This window comes from Oncorhynchus mykiss, chromosome 24, assembly GCF_057628025.1.
Source record: "Oncorhynchus mykiss isolate SJ-2025 chromosome 24, ASM5762802v1, whole genome shotgun sequence".
NCBI lineage: Eukaryota > Metazoa > Chordata > Actinopteri > Salmoniformes > Salmonidae > Oncorhynchus > Oncorhynchus mykiss.
Window position 1 is genome coordinate 10487501 of NC_143045.1, and position 23876 is coordinate 10511376.

At 45.5% G+C, this 23876-nt stretch overlaps 1 protein-coding gene across 1 annotated transcript in view; it reads right to left on the reverse strand.

Moving 5' to 3' along the window:
• Nucleotides 1-19423, reverse strand: part of dpf1 (double PHD fingers 1) — a 60184-nt gene extending 40761 nt beyond the window's left edge. Inside the window, exons 1-5 of the mRNA XM_036961761.2 lie at nt 19377-19423; nt 2609-2638; nt 1867-2027; nt 871-978; nt 448-575 (exon numbers count right to left, since the gene is read on the reverse strand). Coding sequence (XP_036817656.2) covers nt 448-575; nt 871-978; nt 1867-2027; nt 2609-2638; nt 19377-19408 — 459 coding nt within the window. The 5' untranslated portion in view covers nt 19409-19423. The remainder of the gene's footprint in view (nt 1-447; nt 576-870; nt 979-1866; nt 2028-2608; nt 2639-19376) is intronic.
• Between the last annotated feature and the right edge of the window lie 4453 nt (nt 19424-23876).

The following is a 23876-nucleotide window of genomic DNA, read 5'->3' on the forward strand; positions in this document are numbered from 1 at the left end:
AGAGAAAGGGATGCAAGAGAGGCATAAAGAGTGAGAGTGAGAGAGGGAGGAGAGAGAGAGGAGAGAAAGGGAGCAAGAGAGGCATAAAGAGTGAGAGTGAGAGAGGGAGGAGAGAGAGAGGAGAGAAAGGGAGCAAGAGAGGCATAAAGAGTGAGAGGGAGAGAGGGAGGAGAGAGAGAGGAGAGAAAGGGAGCAAGAGAGGCATAAAGAGTGAGAGTGAGAGAGGGAGGAGAGAGAGAGGAGAGAAAGGGAGCAAGAGAGGCATAAAGAGTGAGAGTGAGAGAGGGAGGAGAAGAAAGAAACTACACAGCAACTCCAAGGTGAAGATGTAGAGGAACACATCAGCGGGCTCAGAGAGAGCATGAGAGCTGGAAACTAGAACGTGTGTGTGTGTGTGTGTGTGTGTGTGTGTGCAGGCCACCATGAGTGATTCTAAGCTCCTCTTACCTGGCACTCGCTCATAGGTTCCTCTTCCTTGGTCTCCACCTTCTTGTCCAGAGTCTCTCCACTGAGCAGTGATTCCAACACCGGCCCCTCCGGCAAGCCCCCTTCCTTCTTCAGAGACGCCTCGTAGTCTGAACACACACACACACACACACACCATACCGTACGTTAGTATCCCCCCACCAATACACACATAACAGTAACACTCCCCCTGCTAATACATGTTAGTCTTCATCCCCAGCTATCCCTTTGCCCTGACAGACTAACACAACAGCTCCTAACACTGTCTGGAACGGAGCGGATGGAATGGAATCAAACACCTGGAAACCACGTGTCTGATGTATTTGATACCGCTCCACATATCCCACTCCAGCCATTACCACGAGGCAGTCATGGTAATTCCAGGTTTTCCTGTCTGTCTCGTACCGATCTTAAACTCAATGGGTCCGAGGCGCGGGTCCTCCAGAATGTTTAGCCGCCTCTTCTTGCGCCAGCAGCGCGCAGGGTAAGTATACAGCTGTCCTGGGGCCAAACCTGGGGGCCAAACAACGCCAGAGGAATGAAGTAATGTGCAAAGCTGCTAATGCAGACACAGCTATGGTGAAGGCGTTAAGGCGATGATGTTGTCTACTTGCAATGATTCTGAAGGTGAATATCATTTTATATCCACTTCAAAAATATATATATATTTTTTTGTGCAAACATAATTCTTTGGTTGAGGTTTATTTGCTTGACAAAGCAATACCTCTATCGGCCTTTTCTGTCAGTAAAAACAACACAGTCTCACTCATCCACACTCGAAACACACAACTAACTCAAAACTCAGGCATACTGTACACATGCACACACACACACACACACACACACACACACACACACACACACACACACACACACACACACACACACACACACACACACACACACACACACACACACACACACACACACACACACACAACTTTACCCAAATGGGTCAACAAACACATTATTGCGAATTAAGTGGAGGCTGCTGAGGGGAGGACGGCTCATACTAACGTCTGGAACGGCGCAAATAGAATGGCATCAAACACCTGGTAACCGTGGTAACCATGTGTTTAATGTATTTTGATACCGTTCCACTGATTAGGGCTCCAGCCATTACCACAAACCCGTCCTCCTCAAATAAGGTGCCACCAACCTCCTGTGAAACACACAGACACACTGATACTATACAGGGGTGTGAGAGAGGGGGGAGAGAGAAAGGAAGAGAGGGAGGAACAACAAAGAGGACAAAGGGCTGAGAGCAGAGGAGAACCAAAGATGTGTTCCAGACCTCCCTACCCCAGGCCTCATACCTCTTCATGCTGCCTCTTACCCTGTGTTTTATTACAGGGCTGCATGCATTGGAACACACACACACACACACACACACCCACACACCTGGGCCGCGGTGGTTCTTCTCCATCCAGATGTAGCAGTTGCTCTGTGCCACGCCGGTCTGGGAGTCCAGGAAGGGCAGGCGCATGGAGCGCTCAGCACACAGGCGGGCATTGTAGCTGCGGCAGTGCTCGATGGCCTCTCTGTAGAACTCCTCGCCCAGACTGGCACACAGCGGGTACAGGGAGGCAAGAGAGAGAGCCCTGTTAACCTAGGTCATTTGAGGACCCACAGATCAACATTGCATAATGCCCACTCTACAGTGAGAAAATATATGTTTTGCCAAAGTACAGTATCATTCCTCGGTCTCTCTCTGTGTGTCTGGCCGTGGTTTTCTCAGAGGGCCTGGGATGTGTTGTGCCAGGGCATGTAGAGACGCATCAGTAGTGACACACGTAGGCATGCACGCACGCGCGCGCACACACACAGTGGATGTAGCGACAGATGAAATGTGAGACACAGTGCTCTGAATGTGTGGACAGAGAGGCTATCAGCATCGCCAGATGAGGTAGAATAGACTGTTCCCTCCCAGACATCACATCATGTCTGTGTGTGTGTGTGTATAGTTATACGTGTAGGTACTTAGTGCTAGAGTAATGTGTGTATATCTGTACTGTACATGAATGCAAGTCTATGTAGTAGATGTGAACGTGGGTCAGAGTGTATCCTGTAAAGTTGATTTAGTCTGTTATCTTGTGCACCCCCCCCCCCCCTCCCCTCCCTCCCTCCTCCCCTCCCTCCCTACCTGTTCTTAATGACTGTTCCTCCAGATTGCCTGTGAACAGAGAGATAGAGGGACACTGTGAGTCACTGCCTTCCTATTCTCCTCTCCTCCTCCTCCTCCTCCTCATCATTCTATTTAATTCCCGGTGCTTCTCTAACACAGTCACAACACCAAGGTTGCCAGCCATGGCAGACATAAAGCATATTGTTCATGGAGTACACAGTATATAGGATCACAACCATACATTTGACAGTAGAAAGCATATAAGATCACAGTATATGTACTGTAGAACATAGGCTCATTATCCATACAGTATACTATACAGATGTAGGATCTTAATTTGACCTATATTGTCGCAGCAAAATAATCCTTCAACAACAGGATTTGAACGTGTAATCCAGAATGTGGCTTGATTGGTGGTTAGGCTATTAACTGGTTAAAATGAAGCGACATGAAAAGTGCAATACTGTTAATATACGTGAGTACGTGAGGGTTTTCAGTGAATGTATGTAAATCACAAAGCTTGTCTATAATTCTCAGCAACAAAAGAGTGATCAAATTAAGATGCTACACCTGTACAATATATAAAATTGCAGCTATAGAGTATACTGTTAATGCATACAGTTGAAGTCGGAAGTTTACACACACTTAGGTTGGAGTCATTAAAACTCGTTTTTCAACCACTCCACGCATTTCTTGTAAACAAACTATAGTTTTGGCAAGTCGGTTAGGACATCTACTTTGTGCATGACACAAGTAATTTTTCCAACGATTGTTTACAGACAGATTATTTCATAATTCACTGTATCACAATTCCAGTGGGTCAGAAGTTTACATACACTAAGTTGACTGTGCCTTTAAACAGCTTGGAAAATTCCAGAAAATCATGTCATGGCTTTAGAAGCTTCTGATAGGCTAATTCACATCCTTTGAGTAAATTGGAGGTGTACCTGTGGATGTATTTCAAGACCTACCTTCAAACTCAGTGCCTCTTTGCTTGACATCATGGGAAAATCAAAAGAAATCAGCCAAGATCTCAGAAAAATAATTGTAGACCTCCACAAGTCTGGTTCACCCTTGGGAGCAATTTCCAAATGCCTGAAGGTACCACATTCATCTGTACAAACAATAGTATGCAAGTATGAACACCATGGGACCACACAGCCGTCATACCGCTCAGGAAGGAGACGCGTTCTGTCTCCTAGAGATGAACGTACTTTGGTGTAAAAAGTACAAATCAATCCCAGAACAACAGCAAAGGACCTTGTGAAGATGCTGGAGGAAACAGGTACAAAAGTATCTATATACAAACGAGTCCTATATTTCGACATAACCTAAAAGGCCGCTCAGCAAGGAAGAAGCCACTGCTCCAAAACCACCATAAAAAAGCCAGACTGCGGTTTGCAACTGCACATGGGGACAAATATCATACTTTTTTGGAGAAATGTCCTCTGGTCTGATGAAACACAAATAGAACTGTTTGGCCATAATAACCATCATTATGTTTGGAGGAAAAAGGGGGATGCTTGCAAGCCAAAGAACACCATCCCAACCGTGAAGCAGGGGGGTGGCAGCATCATGTTGTGGGGGTGCTTTGCTGCAGGGGGGACTGGTACACTTCACAAAATAGATGGCATCATGAGGTAGGAAAATTACGTGGATATAATGAAGCAACACCTCAAGACATCAGTCAGGAAGTTAAAGCTTGGTTGCAAATGAGTCTTCCAAATGGACAACGACCCCAAGCATACCTCCAAAGTTGTGGCAAAATTACTTACGGACAACAAAGTCAAGGTATTGGAGTGGCCATCACAAAGCCCTGACCTCAACCCCATAGAAAATGTGTGGGCAGAACTGAAAATGGGTGTGAGACCAAGGAGGCCTACAAACCTGACTCAGTTACACCAGCTCTGTCAGGAGGAATGGGCCACAATTCACCCAACTTATTGTGTTAAGCTTGTGGAAGGCTACCCGAAACGTTTGACCCAAGTTAAACAATTTAAAGTCAATGCTACCAAATACTAATTGAGTGTATGTGAACTTCTGACCCCCTGGGAATGTGATGAAAGAAATAGAAGCTGAAATAAATCATTCTCTCTCTACTATTATTCAGACATTTCGCATTCTTAAAATAAAGTGGTGATCCTAACTGACCTAAAACAGGGAATTTTTACTAGGATTAAATGTCAGGAATTGTGAAAAACTGAGTTTAAATGTATTTGGCTAAGGTGTATGTAAACTTCCGACTTCAACTGTAGATTCGCAACCATACAGTATACTGTATACAGTACATCCAATCCTAACCATACAGTATACTGCGATAAAGTACAGACATTTGCCATCCATACAGTAGTAAATATAGCAAAAATGTTAGTGTAACAGACCAGACAGAATATTGGGACTGGCTACACCTCACACTCCATACTATACCATCACACCCGACCTCTGCACTGGGGATTAGAGATTTTCTGGCTGGGCATTAAAAGGGATATGTTGTGACCCCCTTCCCTCCCTGGCAGTCCAACCTATGGTCACCCACCAGTGCTTTCTATGGGATGAGAGGCCTGGATACCAGAGAAACCCGAATGTGACACACAGCAGGGAGGAACTGGAACAAGGCTGAGGGACTTAGACTATATCCCAATCCCCTATTGCATAACAGTGCACTGCGTTCGACCAGAGCCAAGTAGTACACTATACAGTATAGGGAATAGAGTGACATTTAGGACGAAGGTTAGCTGTGGCGGCGGTAGCAGGGAAATCAGTTCAACTGAGGCTGAGTGGTGTTGGACGGGTGGGGTCGTGAGGAATTATTAGGTATTATACTCTTGACATACTGGGAGTTCTACTGTACTGTTGGCATTCTACAGCATAGCTTTGATGACGGTGGAACGTGTAGTGGAAGTATCGGTGTAATCACCAGATACGTGTCAATCTTGAAGATGACAACACAGACAATGTTTCCCATCAATCCTCACCTTTAGACGAACCTCGTGGATAAGCTGGCTGGGGAGAATAATAGATACTCCTAAATGCAGAGAGGCAGAAGGACCGGCACACGCACGCAAACCTATACACCCAGCTTTTAAAATATTAAGTGTGTGATTTGGAAATAGGCTTGGGCTGAAAGGCTGCAGAAGTATGGTGATGCAATGGGGTAAAAGGAGAAGAACACATTCAAAATGCACAGCAGCTATAACCCCGGAGGTCTCCCCCCCCCCCCCCCTCACTCCCAAATTCAGCCCCTCCCCCACTAGTCACCCCGGTGCTGCCATTTGAGCTATCAGAATAAGTCGCCCCCTTTCAAAAAGAAGTTGACAGCTGTAGAAAATGGCTGCCTTCGGTTTGGTTGCTTCTGCCTGAAATCTCATTACATTACTCCGCGGCTGTTTGCCCTTGAAGGCTTAAAAAAGAACAATTTTGGGTTAGTGGATGCTAGGCTGGGAGAACTGAGTTTATACCACATCACCAGGGAAACCAGACAGAGACAGACATGACCAAGCTTCTCTATCCTGACCACCGTCAGCATCCAGAGAGTCCCTCTACTAGTGGCCTACTACAACATGGAGGAGCTGAGGGCCTCTACTAGTGGCCTACTACAACATGGAGGAGCTGAGGGCCTCTACTAGTGGCCTACTACAACCTGGAGGAGCTGAGGGCCTCTACTAGTGGCCTACTACAACCTGGAGGAGCTGAGGGCCTCTACTAGAGGTCTACTACAACATGGAGGAGCTGTGAGGGCCTCTACTAGAGGCCTACTACGACATGGAGGAACTGAGGGCCTCTACTAGTGACCTACTACAACATGGAGGAGCTGAGGGCCTCTACTTGTGGCCTAATACAACATGGAGGAGCTGAGGGCCTCTACTTGTGGCCTAATACAACATGGAGGAGCTGAGGGCCTCTACTAGAGGCCTACTACAACATGGAGGAGCTGAGGGCCTCTACTAGTGGCCTACTACAACATGGAGGAGCTGAGGGCCTCTACTAGTGGCCTACTACAACCTGGAGGGGCTGAGGGCCTCTACTAGTGGCCTACTACAACCTGGAGGAGCTGAGGGTCTATACAAGTGGCCTACTACAACCTGGAGGAGCTGAGGGCCTCTACTAGTGGCCTACTACAACCTGGAGGAGCTGAGGGCCTCTACTTGTGGCCTACTACAACCTGGAGGAGCTTAGGGTCTATACAAGTGGCCTACTACAACCTGGAGGAGCTGAGGGCCTCTACTAGTGGTCTGGCCTGCTTTCAGCTCCAGGGTCTTAGCAGGGACTCTATGAGGCAGTCAAAGGTGGACAGGGAAGGCCAGGCTATGTTTCAGATAGTGGGGAAGAGGGAACCTATTTCAGCAGCATAACTCTGCGGCCAGTGTGATTCTAAACAGGCGGAGTACAGCGCCACTAGATAAGGTGGCCAGTGTGATTCTAAACAGGCGGAGTACAGCGCCACTAGATAAGGTGGACAGTGTGATTCTAAACAGGCGGAGTACAGCGCCACTAGATAAGGTGGACAGTGTGAGATGACCATACAGCAGCAGCCCTTCACAATCAGAGCCCCAGATAAAGCCAGAAATAAAAAAACAGATACAAACATGCACAAAAACACACAAAGGAGGAGAAAATAGGAAAAAGCCTGGAGCATCAAGTGCCTTTTTAACAGTCTTAAACCCACAGAGCGTCTCGACACCAGGCAAACAGAGGGGAGTGATTGGTCCAAACAAAAGCAGAGCAAAGAGAGAAGCATATGGCTGGGAGCGCACCCACTAAAACACACACACACACAGACAGAGAGACAGACAGACAGACAGACAGACAGACAGACAGACAGACAGACAGACAGACAGACACAGACAGACAGACAACCCTCCAAGATAGCACAACCCCCACCCTAACCCCCTATCTAATGCATTGGAAGCAAGCGCAATAAACTGCAGTCCAGAGAATGACAAATCTACACACGGTACATGCCACAACTGCAATTTCCTAACTACAGGACCAAAACCTCCAACCCCTGACCACTCTCCAATTAGCCTCAATTAGCAGTGGCTTGAATGAAAGAGAAACAGAGGGCTCCACCTAGAGGGAAAGTCGGGTCATTGGAAAATGAATCCTCACCATAAAAAAACCAAGCTACAATTACAAAATGCAATTAGGAAAAGGGATTACTTTCGAATGGTGATTTCTAACTTGTTTAACAAGGGGATGTCTACATAATGACCCTGCAAGAGAAATGATATGGTATTTAACTAATGGATTATCAAGGAGTAGGCCTTTAGGAGACCGCTACATACACTAAATCATATTTTCGTAAAAGCACTATATCTATCATGAGGTTCGAACCTGGTATCATTCAGTATAGTAGTCCCAATATATCCTACACACACACACACACACACACACACACACACACATGGGGTAGTGGGTTGTGTGGAGGGTCTGTCTGCTCTTTATGCATATTCTATGACTGAGACATATTGTATTCCTCTAGTGGGTGTGTATATATGTATGTGTGTGTGTGTGTGTGTGTGTGTGTGTGTGTGTGTGTGTGTGTGTGTGTGTGTGTGTGTGTGTGTGTGTGTGTGTGTGTGTGTGTGCAGATGGCCTACGCTGAGTTGGCCAGGTGTGCCAGGCAGGTATGCAGACCTATGTGTAGACCTGTGTGTGTGTGTTTGAAGTCAGCAGTGTGGTGAACAGCCTCCATAGACTAGCCATCTGACCATGGCCATAGGCCTTCAGTACTGATGCTTTACTGCTCTGGCCCACACAGCACAGCAGTGTGAGGCAGCTCTGCCTCGCTTGGTGGAGGAAAGGCAATCTGTGTACCCATCCCCCCACACACTATTCAATAATACCCTTAACCATTCAACCCCCTCCTCCTCTCCCCCTCCATCACTCTCCCCCCCCCCTCCCCCCTCCATCTCCCCCCCCCCCTCTTTCTCAGTACCCAGAGAAATGATTTATCTTTTTCGTTTTTTTCCCCCTCTACAGATGTGACTGCCTTTTCTTGGTCTCTCAGTACTCTCAGTAGATTGCTGTGCAGCTGAAGACTAGGAGATGTAAAGCTATAAGGCCTGGTAGAGTGAGCAGAACAGCCCAGAACTGAACAGCACAGAGACCAAACCCAGCTACTGCCTCACACGCCCAACCAGACCCTGAAAATGAGGGCAGACATGTACACACTCTAGAAAATACATACTAGCAGTATAATAAAACCAGGTGAGGGCAAAGAAATGTAATATGTGGTCCAGGAAAGATAATCACTCCATCCAAACATAATCTATTATAGCCTGTATGGATTGCATCCACCCAAATTCCTCAACATTTTAAATGTTTTTAAATGTTTCATTTTACACTCTCCAACTGTTGACCGTGAACATGCACTGTGCATAATAAAGAACCGTTCACAGACAAGTACACCAACTTCTTGTCACTTTGGGAGACAGCTTTGACGTAGCCATGTAGCATGGAACATAAGTGTATTCATGGCTAGGATGCCCGTCAGTGACTAGGCTGTGATGACAGGGGTGCGTATGTGTGGGTGTTAGTGTGGTAGTGCATGCAGGCCTGTGTGTGTTTGTATGTAGGCGTGTGTGTGTACAGTAAAGTGTGGCAGCTAGCATCTGCCAGTCTAACAGCTGGAACACGTTGGGCTGTTGAGGGGGCTGTGGCATTGTTCACCAGGAGTGGTCACACACACACACAAACACACAGTGCTGATGTTGAACTGATGCTGACACATCAACAGACAGCAACACAGACAGCTGCACCACTGTAGGACTATCGACCAGCTCATCTGTTAAAGTACCATGTCCCTGAGACAAATACAACTTGGCATAGTGTGTGTGTGGAGCTGGGAATCCCCAGGGACCTCACAATACAATATTATCACCATACTTAGGTGCCGATACCATTTGCATTGCGATTCTCATGATTCTATACATATTGCGATTTGATACTGTGATTTTATTGCGATTTGATGTTCCAAACATATTGCTCACATGTCTGCTGCAGAGGGACAAGAGCGAGCCATGAGAAAATGAGTTTTGATCAGTCATGGAAATAAAAGTGCTGAAATTGGCTCCCTATTTATAAAGAAGACGGAGAACGAGCTATGAAAGAAAAATACTGGAGTTTTGGTGCAGGTACAGCCAACTAACACAAAGAAATGATTGTGAAATGTAACTGTATCGATTTTTTCCCCCATCACTATGTATGTGTGTGTGTGTGTGTGTGTGTGTGTGTGTGTGTGTGTGTGTGTGTGTGTGTGTGTGTGTGTGTGTGTGTGTGTGTGTGTGAGTGCGTGAGTGCGTGAGTGAGTGCATGTGCGGGTGTATGTGAATGAAGTGGAGAGAGAGAACGCATCTGTACAGTAGGTGTCTCTCTGTCTGTGTTACCTATGTTGCATTCATCTAAACTCAGCAAAAAAAGAAACGTCCTCTCACTGTCAACAGCGATTATTTTCAGCAAACTTAACATGTGTAAATATTTGTATGAACATAACAAGATTCAACAACTGAGACATAAACTGAACAAGTTCCACAGACATGTGACTAACAGAAATTGAATAATGTGTCCCTGAACAAACAGGGGGTCAAAATCAAAAGTAACAGTCAGTATCAGGTGTGGCCACCAGCTGCATTAAGTACTGCAGTGCATCTCTTCCTCATGGACTGCACCAGATTTGCCAGTTCTCACTGTGAGATGTTACCCCACTCTTCCACCAAGGCACCTGCAAGTTCCCGGACATTTCTGGGGGAATGGCCCTAGCCCTCACCCTCCGATCCAACAGGTCACAGACGTGCTCAATGGGTTTGAGATCCGGGCTCTTTGCTGGCCATGGCAGAACACTGACATTCCTGTCTTGCAGGAAATCACACACAGAACGAGCAGTATGGCTGGTGGCATTGTCATGCTGGAGGGTCATGTCAGGATGAGCCTGCAGGAAGGGTACCACATGAGGGAGGAGGATGTCTTCCCTGTAACACATAGCATTGAGATTGCCTGCAATGACAACAAGCTCAGTTCGATGATGCTGTGACACACCGCCCCAGACCATGGCAGACCCTCCACCTCCAAATCCATCCCACTCCAGAGTACAGGCCTCGGTGTAACGCTCATTCCTTTGACGATAAACGCGAATCCAACCATCACCCCTGGTGAGACAAAACCGCGACTCGTCAGTGAAGAGCACTTTTTGCAAGTCCTGTCTGGTACAGCGATGGTGGGTTTGTGCCCATAGGCGATGTTGTTGCCGGTGATGTCTGGTGAGTACCTGCCTTACAACAGGCCTACAAGCCGTCAGTCCAGCCTCTCTCAGCCTATTGCGGACAGTTTGAGCACTGATGAAGGGATTGTGCGTTCCTGGTGTAACTCGGGCAGTTGTTGTTGCCATCCTGTACCTGTCCCGCAGGTGTGAGGTTCAGATGTACCGATCCTGTGCAGGTGTTGTCACAGGTGGTGTGCTACTGCGAGGACGATCAGCTGTCCGTCCTGTCTCCCTGTAGTGCTGTCTTAGGCGTCTCACAGTACGGACATGGCAATTTATTGCACTGGCCACATCTGCAGTCCTCATGCCTCCTTGCAGCATGCCTAAGGCACGTTCACGCAGATGAGCAGGGACCCTGGGCATCTTTCTTTTGGTGTTTTTCAGAGGCAGTACAAAGGCCTCTTTAGTGTCCTAAGTTTTCATAACTGTGACCTTAATTGCCTACAGTCTGTAAGCTGTTAGTGTCTTAACGACCGTTCCACAGGTGCATGTTCATTAATTGTTTATGGTTCATTGAACAAGCATGGGAAACTGTGTTTAAACCCTTTACAATGTAGATCTGTGAAGTTATTTGGATTTTTATGAATTATCTTTGAAAGAGAAGATCCTGAAAAAGGGACGTTTCTTTTTTTGCTGAGTTTACATGTTACCGTAACTACCCTGTTGCCATGTTACAGGCCTCTGGCTTTGCATAAAGTGTCATATGTCCGTGTGTCTGCCTATGTGACTGTATTCTATAGGACAGTGTTTCCCGACTTCAGTCCCACAGTACCCACAACAGTACACATTTTTATTGTAGCCCTGAACCAGCACACATGATTCAACTTGTCAACTAATCATCCAGACCTCAATGCGTTGAATCAAGTTAGTTTGTCTGGGGCCACAACAAAAACGTGTGTTGTTGGGGGTAGCCAAGGGATGGAGATGGGAAACACTGCTATACATGGGTGATGCTAGGAGTCTGTTTATGTACAATACCTATTACTCCTGTGTGTGTCTGGAGCTTCTACATACAGTGCCTTGCGAAAGTATTCGGCCCCCTTGAACTTTGCGACCTTTTGCCACATTTCAGGCTTCAAACATAAAGATATAAAACTGTATTTTTTTGTGAAGAATCAACAACAAGTGGGACACAATCACGAAGTGGAACGACATTTATTGGATATTTCAAACTTTTTTAACAAATCAAAAACTGAAAAATTGGGCGTGCAAAATTATTCAGCCCCTTTACTTTCAGTGCAGCAAACTCTCTCCAGAAGTTCAGTGAGGATCTCTGAATGATCCAATGTTGACCTAAATGACTAATGATGATAAATACAATCCACCTGTGTGTAATCAAGTCTCCGTATAAATGCACCTGCACTGTGATAGTCTCAGAGGTCCGTTAAAAGCGCAGAGAGCATCATGAAGAACAAGGAACACACCAGGCAGGTCCGAGATACTGTTGTGAAGAAGTTTAAAGCCGGATTTGGATACAAAAAGATTTCCCAAGCTTTAAACATCCCAAGGAGCACTGTGCAAGCGATAATATTGAAATGGAAGGAGTATCAGACCACTGCAAATCTACCAAGACCTGGCCGTCCCTCTAAACTTTCAACTCATACAAGGAGAAGACTGATCAGAGATGCAGCCAAGAGGCCCATGATCACTCTGGATGAACTGCAGAGATCTACAGCTGACGTGGGAGACTGTCCATAGGACAACAATCAGTCGTATATTGCACAAATCTGGCCTTTATGGAAGAGTGGCAAGAAGAAAGCCATTTCTTAAAGATGTCCATAAAAAGTGTTGTTTAAAGTTTGCCACAAGCCACCTGGGAGACACACCAAACATGTGGAAGAAGGTGTTCTGGTCAGATGAAACCAAAATTGAACCTTTTGGCAACAATGCAAAACGTTATGTTTGGCGTAAAAGCAACACAGCTGAACACACCATCCCCACTGTCAAACATGGTGGTGGCAGCATCATGGTTTGGGTCTGCTTTTCTTCAGCAGGGACAGGGAAGATGGTTAAAATTGATGGGAAGATGGATGGAGCCAAATACAGGACCATTCTGGAAGAAAACCTGATGGAGTCTGCAAAAGACCTGAGACTGGGACGGAGATTTGTCTTCCAACAAGACAATGATCCAAAACATAAAGCAAAATCTACAATGGAATGGTTCAAAAATAAACATATCCAGGTGTTAGAATGGCCAAGTCAAAGTCCAGACCTGAATCCAATCGAGAATCTGTGGAAAGAACTGAAAACTGCTGTTCACAAATGCTCTCCATCCAACCTCACTGAGCTCGAGCTGTTTTGCAAGGAGGAAAGGGAAAAAATTTCAGTCTCTCGATGTGCAAAACTGATAGAGACATACCCCAAGCGACTTACAGCTGTAATCGCAGCAAAAGGTGGCGCTACAAAGTATTAACTTAAGGGGGCTGAATAATTTTGCACGCCCAATTTTTCAGTTTTTGATTTGTTAAAAAAGTTTGAAATATCCAATAAATGTCGTTCCACTTCATGATTGTGTCCCACTTGTTGTTGATTCTTCACAAAAAAATACTGTTTTATATCTTTATGTTTGAAGCCTGAAATGTGGCAAAAGGTCGCAAAGTTCAAGGGGGCCGAATACTTTCGCAAGGCACTGTATCCACTGCTGTTCAAAAGTTTGGGGGTCACTTACAAATTTCCGTGTTTTTGAAAGAAAAGCACATATTTTGTCCATTAAAATCACATGAAATTGATCAGAAATACAGTGTAGACAGAGTTAATGTCGTAAATGACTATTGTAGCTGGAAACGGCTGATTTTTTTAATGGAATATCTACATAACTGTAGCCGTGCAGAGGCCCATTATCAGCAACCATCACTCCTGTGTTCCAACGACACGTTGTGTTAGCTAATCCAAGTTTATAATTTTAAAAGGCTAATTGATCATTAGAAAACCCTTTTGCAATTATGTTAGCGCATCTGAAAACTATTGTACTGATTGAAGAAGCAATAAAACTGGCCTTCTTTAGACGAGTTGAGTATCTGGAGCATCAGCATTTGTGGGTTTGATTACAGGCTCAAAATGGCCAGAAACAAATATCTTTCTTTTGAAACTTGTCAGTCTATTCTTGTTCTGAGAAATGCAGGCTATTCCATGCGAGACATTGTCAAGAAATGGAAGATCTTGTACAACGCTGTGTACTACTCCCTTCACAGAACAGCGCAAACGGGCTCTAACCAGAATAGAAAGAGGAGTGGGAGGCCCGGTGCACAACTGAGCTTCATTAAATAGTACCCGCAAAATACCAGTCTCAACGTCAACAGTGAAGAGGCAACTCCGGGATGCTGGCCTTCTAGGCAGAGCTGCAAAGAAAAAGCCATATCTCAGACTGGCCAATAAAAAGAAAACATTAAGATGGCAAAAGAACACAGACACTGGACAGAGGAACTCCGCCTAGAAGGCCAGCATTCCGGAGTCGCCGTTTCACTGTTGACGTTGAGACTGGTGTTTTGAGGGTACTATTTAATGAAGCTGCCAGTTGAGGACTTGTGAGGCCTCTGTTTCTCAAACTAGACACTCTAATGTATTTGTCCTCTTGCTCAGTTGTGCACCGGGGCCTCCCACTCCTCTTTCTATTCTGGTTAGAGCCAGTTTGCGCTGTTCTGTGAAGGGAGTAGTACACAGCATTGTATGAGATCTTCAGTTTCTTGGCAATTTCTCACATGGAATAGCCTTCATTTCACAGAACAAAAATAGACTGACAATTTTCAGAAGAAAGGTCTTTGTTTCTGGACATTTTGAGCTTGTAATCAAACCCACAAATGCTGATGCTCCAGATACTCAACTAGTCTAAAGAAGGCCAGTTGTATTGCTTCTTTAATCAGGACAACATTTGTCAGCTGTGCTAACATAATTGCAAACTGCTTTTCTAATGATCAATTAGCCTTTTAAAATTATAAACTTGGATTAGCTAACACAACGTGTCGTTGGAACACAGGAGTGATGGTTGCTGATAATGGGTCTCTGCACGGCTACAGTTATGTAGATATTCCATAAAAAAATCAGCCGTTTCCAGCTACAATAGTCATTTACGACATTAACAATGTCTACACTGTATTTCAGATCAATTTGATGTTATTTTAATGGACAACGTTTTTTTGCTTTTCTTTAAAAAACAAGGAAGTGTCTGAGTGACCCCAAACTTTTGAAAGGTAGTGTGTGTGTTTGTATATTCTGTGTATGTGTTCCAGGAGTCTGAGTGTGCTTTTCGGGCAGTACATCAGTGCATGGCAATCCAACTGGCGTGGCTGAACACTGGTCCTTCAGGTAAGATTATCGACTCTGCACTTTTGCTGTTATTTTGTGGATGGATCCTTCCTCCCTTCTCTCTCTCTCCCCCTCCCTCCCCCTCTCCCTCTTTCTCTCTAACGTTATTAACTTGCTGCACGAGGAAATACTCATTTGCTTTACATGACTCCACCCACCAATTTCTAGCAGAAATCCATACCATTGGCCCGAGACAATGGTACTAAAGGAATTACCTCAGAGGGAAGTGTACTGTAGAATGGGATTACTGCAGAATGTATAGAATTGTGTGTGTATGTTTGTGTGTGCGCGCGTGTCTATGTGTGCGTGTGTGTGCGTGTGTGTGTGTGTGTGTGTGTGTGTGTGTGTGTGTGTGTGTGCACATGGCACGTGTGTCTGCCAGAGAATAGGATTGTAGTAATGTCCAGAGAGTGGGATTAGAGGAATGTTTCTGGAGAGGAAGAGCAGGAATATTTGGAGATTATTATAGATTATTACAGAGTAGGACTGTTAAGGATGCCGGTAGAAGTAGATTGTTATGCCATGTGGATGTACACAACACTCGCTTTACCACGGACTCAAAACCTTATGTGACATTCTTTCTTCCAATGGATTTTCTTTCCCTGTGATGTATAATGAATGTGAGCTGGGACCTTCTGTCTGTGCCATGCAACTGTGCAATGCAATTCAAGCATGTTTATTGCTGCAGCCTATTCTGTGCAGTCAGTTGCAGTGCATGCACTGCACCAAGCCCATCTTCTGTCAGCGGACACCTTGCATCGCCCTGTTCGTTCCATCCCTACCTGCCATTGTCACAGTCACAGGCAATAACATTAAAAGCAAAGGTACCACGTTTATCACCCCAAAGCATTGTATGCACACAAAACAAAAGCTGCCCATAGGCATCCATCCAAATACATGTATGTTTGGAATGACGTCCTCGCTCCCCTCTCTTCTTCATTCAACCCTTTCATTACCCTTCATTACCTTCATTACCCTCATTATTACACGTCTGTCTTCCTTTCAGTCAGCCTGAATCAGATTCCTTAAGGGGCTCTTCTGAATGTTCCCAGTCACACAGCTAGGTCCATGTCCCAACCGTCCCCCGCGGTCGTATGCCCTATCCAAATGGCCCTACTACTACAGCACCAGTCAAACTATGTTGGAACACATGGCTGATGACTCATAGCCCCCTCATTGCTGTGCATGGCATTCTAGGCCTACTTCCTGTGTCTTTCTTGCACATTCGATGGAGGTTTCCAGAGTGAATTATTCGAATAGCCTACTTGGCCACTACTGTAAAGGGCTGTTGTAGTTCCTATTCTCCCTGTCCTGAACTACAACTCGAGACTACAGCTGGCGACCATATAGGATCCCAAAGCACAGGGAAGTGACTGACAGTCGGTTAGGTAGCATGGAGAAATAGGTCATAGAGCTAAAAATACTTATGTGTCTCTCTCTCGTCTTCCCATGAAGACAAAGAGAAGAAGGTCTATGTGGAAAAAAGGGGGAATGATGGCAATAAACCAGAAAAGAAATGCCCTCACAAAAAGACAGCGAAAAGAGAGAGGGGAGAGCGAGCTAGAGAGAGGATGCTCAGGCCTCAGTGAACGCGGTAGGCCTGGCTGTTCGTTTAAACAGTGCCTGAACACAGAATTATGTGGAATTAATGTCCCTCGGATCAGTCAGGCATGGCAAAATAACTATCACAACAGTCAGTCAGCTTATGGCCTCTTCCTCCAAGTAGAGGGACAGAAGGAAAGGATGGGGGGACAGAATGAAAGGATGGGGGGACAGAAGGAAAGGATGGGGGGACAGAATGAAAGGATGGGGGGACAGAAGGAAAGGATGGGGGGACAGAAGGAAAGGATGGGGGGACAGAAGGAAAGGATGGGGGAACAGAAGGAAAGGAAGGGGGGACAGAAGGGAAACGGTAGTCAGTGGAGGAAGAGAGAAAGAGTTCAAATCCAAGAGACATGATAAGGGCAAGGGGTAGAGGTAGGTTTGAGGATGGATGGATGGAAGGATAGAGAGAGAGAAAGAGAGAAAGAGAGAGAGAGAGAGAGAGAGAGAGAGAGAGAGAGAAGGAGTAGCAGAGAGATTAAAGGAGGACTAGTGGAGAAGTTAGGGGAATGCCCAGTAGAGTGTTGGTTCTCTGAGGATTTGCCTCCACACACTGAACTCTTTGAACCTCTGAGATGCATGGGACAACAGTTGAGTGGTGAGCTCCGAATACTCCAAATCAGTAGGCTAGATGACATTATATAAGCAGCGGGAGCCGTGGTAGAGGGTATTAACTAGACCCTTACTGAGAAACATTCAAGTCAGTATTAATCAGTTCCTAGTCCACTGATGGCTCCTATCCTATGCAATTCCCTTTGTTCCCTGCATTTCTAATTTTCATGCAAATAAGTCAAAAGAATCTCCTTGACATGGCCTTGCAAAGGCCTCTTGGAGCATCTATGTCCCCACTTGTTCCCAGTAATTGAGGAACCAGAGACAAGGCGGACAGCAGAAAGACACTCGGCCGCTCCCATCACTGGGAGCACAGAATATGTAGAGGGTTGCTAAATCCCAATGAATAACTGATAAATGACTAAATGGGTGGTAGGCTACTGCTGGTTGGCATAAACAGTTTTTGACTGTGTATTCTATCTGCTTTCAGAACCAGATGAAACTGGACATCTTAAAATGTATTTAAAAACAGCAACACAAAAGCAACAAATTCATATAAAAACGTTCTAGCTACTCTCCTACAACAACGGGGTAGCCTAAACAGAGAATATTATAATGAGAAAATGAGCGGCATAGGTGATGCCTCCAGCGCCACCGTTCACCTCACAGGTCTCTGTGCTGTGCACGATCACTATCGGGAGGCAATAGGCTGATTTAATTACATTTTAAGAGGTGCAGTTTTGCCTTACTAAAACTCACACACGATTTGCAATTTTATTTATGCATACTTTAGGCTAGTTGGCCATATCCTATGGCAAGAAATAGCCAAACTTGTGTTAGTTTCCCCAATACGTAGAATGCCATCACTGCCGCGCATCGACTGAGTCAAATAAATGGTGTTATAGACAAATACATTAATTAAAGCAGTTCACTGTTTCTTATAATAGGCTATTCGTATACTTAGGGTAGTTCGTTATGAATTACATGAAATGTCGCCTGTCTGGATTTCAGATATCGCTGACAGCACAGCATCGCAACTACATTCCCGCTCAGGTAACATCCGATGTGTTCCGCGCTACAGTAAGCTACCACGTTCTTTGTTAGACAGGCTGCAAATGCCAAAATTTAACCTAAGAACACTTAAATACATTTTCGAGAGTCGACGTATTATGTTTTCCATGATTTCTAATCGAAAAGGTCTCTCGGGTGCATTTTACCAAGCTGACAGACGCACAGCCACCTTTTGGACACGAGCCCAGGCTGCATTCTGCACGTTGACATGTTCTTGTGTCAATTCTGCACAAAGGAATCGAATGGAAACTTGACGGAGTGTTCAACGCGACTGGCAGAGACAACACCAGTCCAATAAAAGCAACCACTCCCGGCACATAAGTTAACCATTTTATATGATGCAAGGCTGCACAATATTTTATCAGGTGTCGGAGCGAAGATGCGCTGCCTGTAAACACTGCTGCCATGATAACCGAAAGCACGTAGGCTATTTTGTCAAGAGGTCTGTCTACAAGAAAATGATATCCTAAAGGTATTAGGTTTCAGCCGTCGCAGGCTACCACCGGCTTGGTTATGCCAACCACAATAATGTGAACAGGTATCAAACACAAACTTTTCACAAAACCGCTGCCACTCGCTATTATTCGCTATTATTATAGAGTCTGCTTGATAGAAAAGCGCTACCCGATCTGCCATGCAAGTTGGCCGCGATCTTGTCTATTGACTAAGGATACCGGGTAATAGATTGTACCTCAACATTCCACCATAGCGTCCTCATGCAATTGATGGCTCAGTGAAATTGTTTCTAGGCATGCATAGGCAGCTCTGCATTTTGGAACATAACCCGGCAGAAAATGAAGCTGTTTCATATATTCCTTTCCATCGCTACTACACTACCATTGAAATATATGTAGCTTGCTATATGCTTGCTATGTAGCCTATAGGCAGGATACTTCTTTACGATGCATAACATTGTCAACGATTACCTAGGCTACATGGACTGACAGCATCCACAAATGTATCCCTAAAAATGTAAAAGATAAAAATGTATGCACTTACGATTTCAGGGGGTTCTGTACCACTGTGGCCATTTTGATATAGTATGATAGATACAATGTAACACTGCAGATCCCCGTATTGCACATGTAATATACCAGCAATTTCAATTTCATTCATTCTCTGGGGCTGCGGCTGGGCTGCCAGCCAATAGGAGCGGGAACGTTCAGTGACAGGTCTGGGGAAATGTAGTTTTTGCACATGTCAATATGTAACATGCTGAGAGTCAATGCACTACAACTACCAGTATGTATCGCGGTCAACTGTATAACGGTCCCGCCTTGGACTTCTATGGGTAAACCAAACCGTCTACTGTAATGTCAAGGTTGGTGTGCTACTGGACTGTCAGTCTGTAGGTGCCATTCCAACTGATGCATTGTTTGCTTGTCTTGCAGATATAGAAATACATTTTAAGGGCGAGGCTGTACGCGCACCATCTCCCAGTGAGGATGCTACAAAGAGTTTCTGTTCTGTGTTTCAATGTAACAAGAGCAACTTTTTTGATACACTGTTTCAAATATAGGATGTTAAATTGTAGATTTATGTTTCACCAAAATCAGAATTGCATCCTGTCTTGGACAGTGCCCAGGTTGGAATGTAAGGTGAATTACCTATTTGTGTATTCACGTTTTTTTCTTTCTCTTAAATCGATTGTGCAAGGTTATACTAGCTGGGCTCATTCCCACAATAACATCAGTGACAATCTTCACTCCCCAAATGTTCCAAGAATTTGAATCCAAGATCATTTTGAGTAGTACTTTTTGGATGACTTTCGAATACACTAAAGGGTCCTTTATTTCATCTTGTTAGATTTCATATAGACAGAGGGGGGGGGGGGGGGGGGGGGATAACTAAGATGTGTTGATAGGCCAATTGATAATGATATAATCTATTCTAGGTGAGCCGATGCCGAAGAGGTTGAATAATTTATCATTTTTGGGGACAGTGGAGTAGGGAGGATAATTGATTATTTTAGGAATTGCCTCTTCATCTGTTGAACCGAGACAGTGGCCACAGCAGTGATGGAATTTCTCTCCATGTCATTTTAGCAGCAGTGGTGCCACTGAAGCCACTCTCTATAAATCTCTGCTCACAAATATTTAATGAACATTAGCAAGCTCATTCTATGGAAGGATTATTCCAATAGAATATACCCAGGCAGAAAATGTTCAGAATTTACTGTGGAGTGCATGTCATAACAAGGAAAAGTGCAGTAACTGCACATTTGGTCAAAAATATGGTACTGACATTTTTCACACATTCAATACATGCGGACAAATATCCTGCCTCATATTGTGTTGTGTTATGGAGAAAACGTGGGGTCATGTTTGCACTAACTGCAAAAAAAAGTTACAATGAAACCAAGGGGAAAAAAGCAGCAACAGCCGTTACTCACATCAGTTACTGCCTTTTACCTTGGTTTTCACCGATTTTTGGGCTGCAGTGTCTACGGTTTAACTTGGTATTATTGATTGTTCTTTGCTGATACAAGTATCAAACTACACCACATTACCAAAAGTATGTGGACTCCTGCTCGTCAAACATCTCATTCCAAAATCATGACCATTAATATGGAGTTGGTCCCCCCTTTGCTGCTATGACAGCCTCCACTCTTCTGGGAAGACATTCCACTAGATGTTGAAACATTGCTGTGGTGCCTGCTTCCATTCAGCCACAAGAGCATTAGTGAGGTCGGGCACTGATGTTGGGCGATTAGGCCTGGCTCACTAGTCGGCATTCCAATTCATCCCAAATGTGTTCGATGGGGTTGAGGTCAGGGCTCTGTGCATGCTAGTCAAGTTTTTCCACACCGATTTAAACAAACCATTTCTGTATGGACCTTGCTTTGTGCATTCGGGCATTGTCATGCTGAAACAGGAAATGACCGTCCCCAAACTGTTGCCACAAAGTTGGAAGCACAGAATCGTCCAGAATGTATGAACGTATGCTGTAGCGTTAAGATTTCCCTTCACTGGAACTAATGGGCCAAGCCCGAACCATGAAAGACAACCCCAGACCATCATCCTCCTCCAAACTTTACAGTTGGCACTATGCATTGGGGCAGGTAGCGTTCTCCTGGCCTCCGCCAAACCCAGATTCAACCGTCGGACTGCCAGATGGTGAAGCGGACTATCGGAGAACGCCTTTCCACTGCTCCAGAGTCCAATGGCAGTGAGCTTTACACCACTCCAGGTAACGTTTGGCTTTGTGCATTGGTTATCTTAGGCTTGTGTGCGGCTGCTTTTTATTTTATGAAGCTCCTGGCGAACAGTTCTTGTGCTGGATGTTGCTTCCAGAGGCAGTTTGGTACTTGGTAGTGAGTATTGCAACTGAGGACAGACGATTTATACGCGCTTCAGCACACGGTGATCACGCTTTGTGAGCTTGTGTGGCCTACCACTTCGCAGCTGAGCCGTTGTTGCTCCTAGACGTTTCCACTTCACGATAACAGCATTTACAGTTGACCGGGGCAGCGCTAGCATTGCAGAAACTTGTCAGCAACAGGTGTGGCTGAATTAGCCGAATCCCCTCATTTGAAGGGGTGTCCACATACCTTTGTATATATTGTGTATATGAAACTGACAGCAACGTACAAATAAATCTATGAACACAAGTTTGTGTTAAAAAAAATGTTGTCATGGAAACATATTCCATTGGGTGTACCAAGAAAGAAGGCAGTAACTACCATTTTGGCTCAAAGGTCAGGGTCAAAATGAATAAAAAATTACAGAAGATAACAGATGCCTACAACTTATTTGGCTGGACAATAAAAAATGATCCCTCAGTTCTACTCAATTAGTAGTTACTATTCTTTTTGTAGGGCATTGGTAGGGCATTGTCTGGAAACCCGATGTGGAATTGCATTGAATTCTAGGTCAGGCAAAAATGAATGTTTGAATCAGGAAAGTTTCCTCTCACGACCTCAACAAGCCAGAATGTTGAATCAAATGATATTTTAATGTACTTTACCAGTTGTTTGTGCGGTTGGTCCTTTTGGAGGTAGGATTGTGAGACGATATATCCACAGGAGAGTATAGTTACGTCAACTTTTCAAAATCACTGGTAGTTTGTTCAGATTTCTACCTCCTAAAACATGCGCACAAGATACAAAATACATGCACAAGACGCATGCATACAGTGCATTTGGAAAGTATTCAGACACCTTACCTTTTTCTACATTTTGCCTTATTCTAAAATTGTGTCACGTCTACTCCTGCTCCCTCCCTCCAGCACTCGACGTCGCCGGTCTACTAACCACCAGTCCTGGCAACCCACATTTGTACACCTGGCAACCATTGGTTTTGATTCCATGTCCAGACGCTTCTCTTGTTTTGTAACTCTCTATGTTCATTATTATTAAACTCACCATCTGCACCTGCTTCCTGACTCCCCGCGTCTTCGTTACAGAATACTGCCCAAGTAATTATGGAAGTAGCAGATGATAAAACCCATCTTCCAGAAGGTCGAGGAACAGGGTCATCTACTCCACCCACACCACGACCAGCTGGCTCTACTGGGTACAACCATGAAGGTGGTCCTCTGCGTTCTCCACTGCCTCGACACCACCAGCGAGCTTCTCCATACCTCTGACGGAGGGCCTCCTACCACGGGTGGTCACAGTGAGCCAGTCCCCCAGCATACCCAACCTTCCTCCTATGTCAGCGATGCCCGACTGTCCCGTATGACGGCACTCCATCAAAATGCCATGGCTTCCTACTCCAGAGCTCCCTCTATTTTGCCTATCAGACGGGAGCCCCCTACACGAGAGGTCCAAGGTTGCCACGGTCATTTCTTGTTGACTGGACGGGCATTGGAGTGGGCTACGGCCGTCTGGGAGAGGAGGAGCTGGGTTCCTACGAGAGGTTCATTCATGGCTCTGTTCAGGGCGGTCTTCGACCATCCTCCAGAGGGCACAGGGGGTGGCAAACGACTTTTCCAGCCCCGGCAGGGTACCAGACCGCTGCGGAGTACGCCCTCACCTTTCGGACTGTGGCAGCCTCCAGTAGATGGAATGAGCCGGCGCTCCTCACTCTATTCCGCAGTGGACTGCGCAAAGAGTTCCAAACGGAGTTGGCATGTCGGGATGACAACATATCCTTAGACGCGATGGCCATCCGTCTGGATAACCTTCTTCGCAGAGTCAGCGTGCATCTCACCACTCACCTCCCTCCTTTGGCTGTCCTGAGGCAGAGTTTGAACCCATGCAGGTATGACTCTGTGGCAGAGTGGCATCGCCGAAGACAGCTGGGGCTGTGTCCAGTGGTGTCCGGTGCATCCCAACTCGGGGTCCACTAGAGAAGGGGGGCGGATCCTTGACCTTCTGTCTCCCAGGGTAGGCGTGAGTATTCCATTATCATCGTTTCCCGCCAACCCCTTTCTCCCATTTCACTGGCTGGCTGTCCCTCTGGCGCCCCAGGGAACTTTATCAACCAGGCCCTAGCCTCCTCCCTGAACTTAACCTCATACCTTCTCTCCTCTCCTTTTCCTGTCCAAATCCTGGAT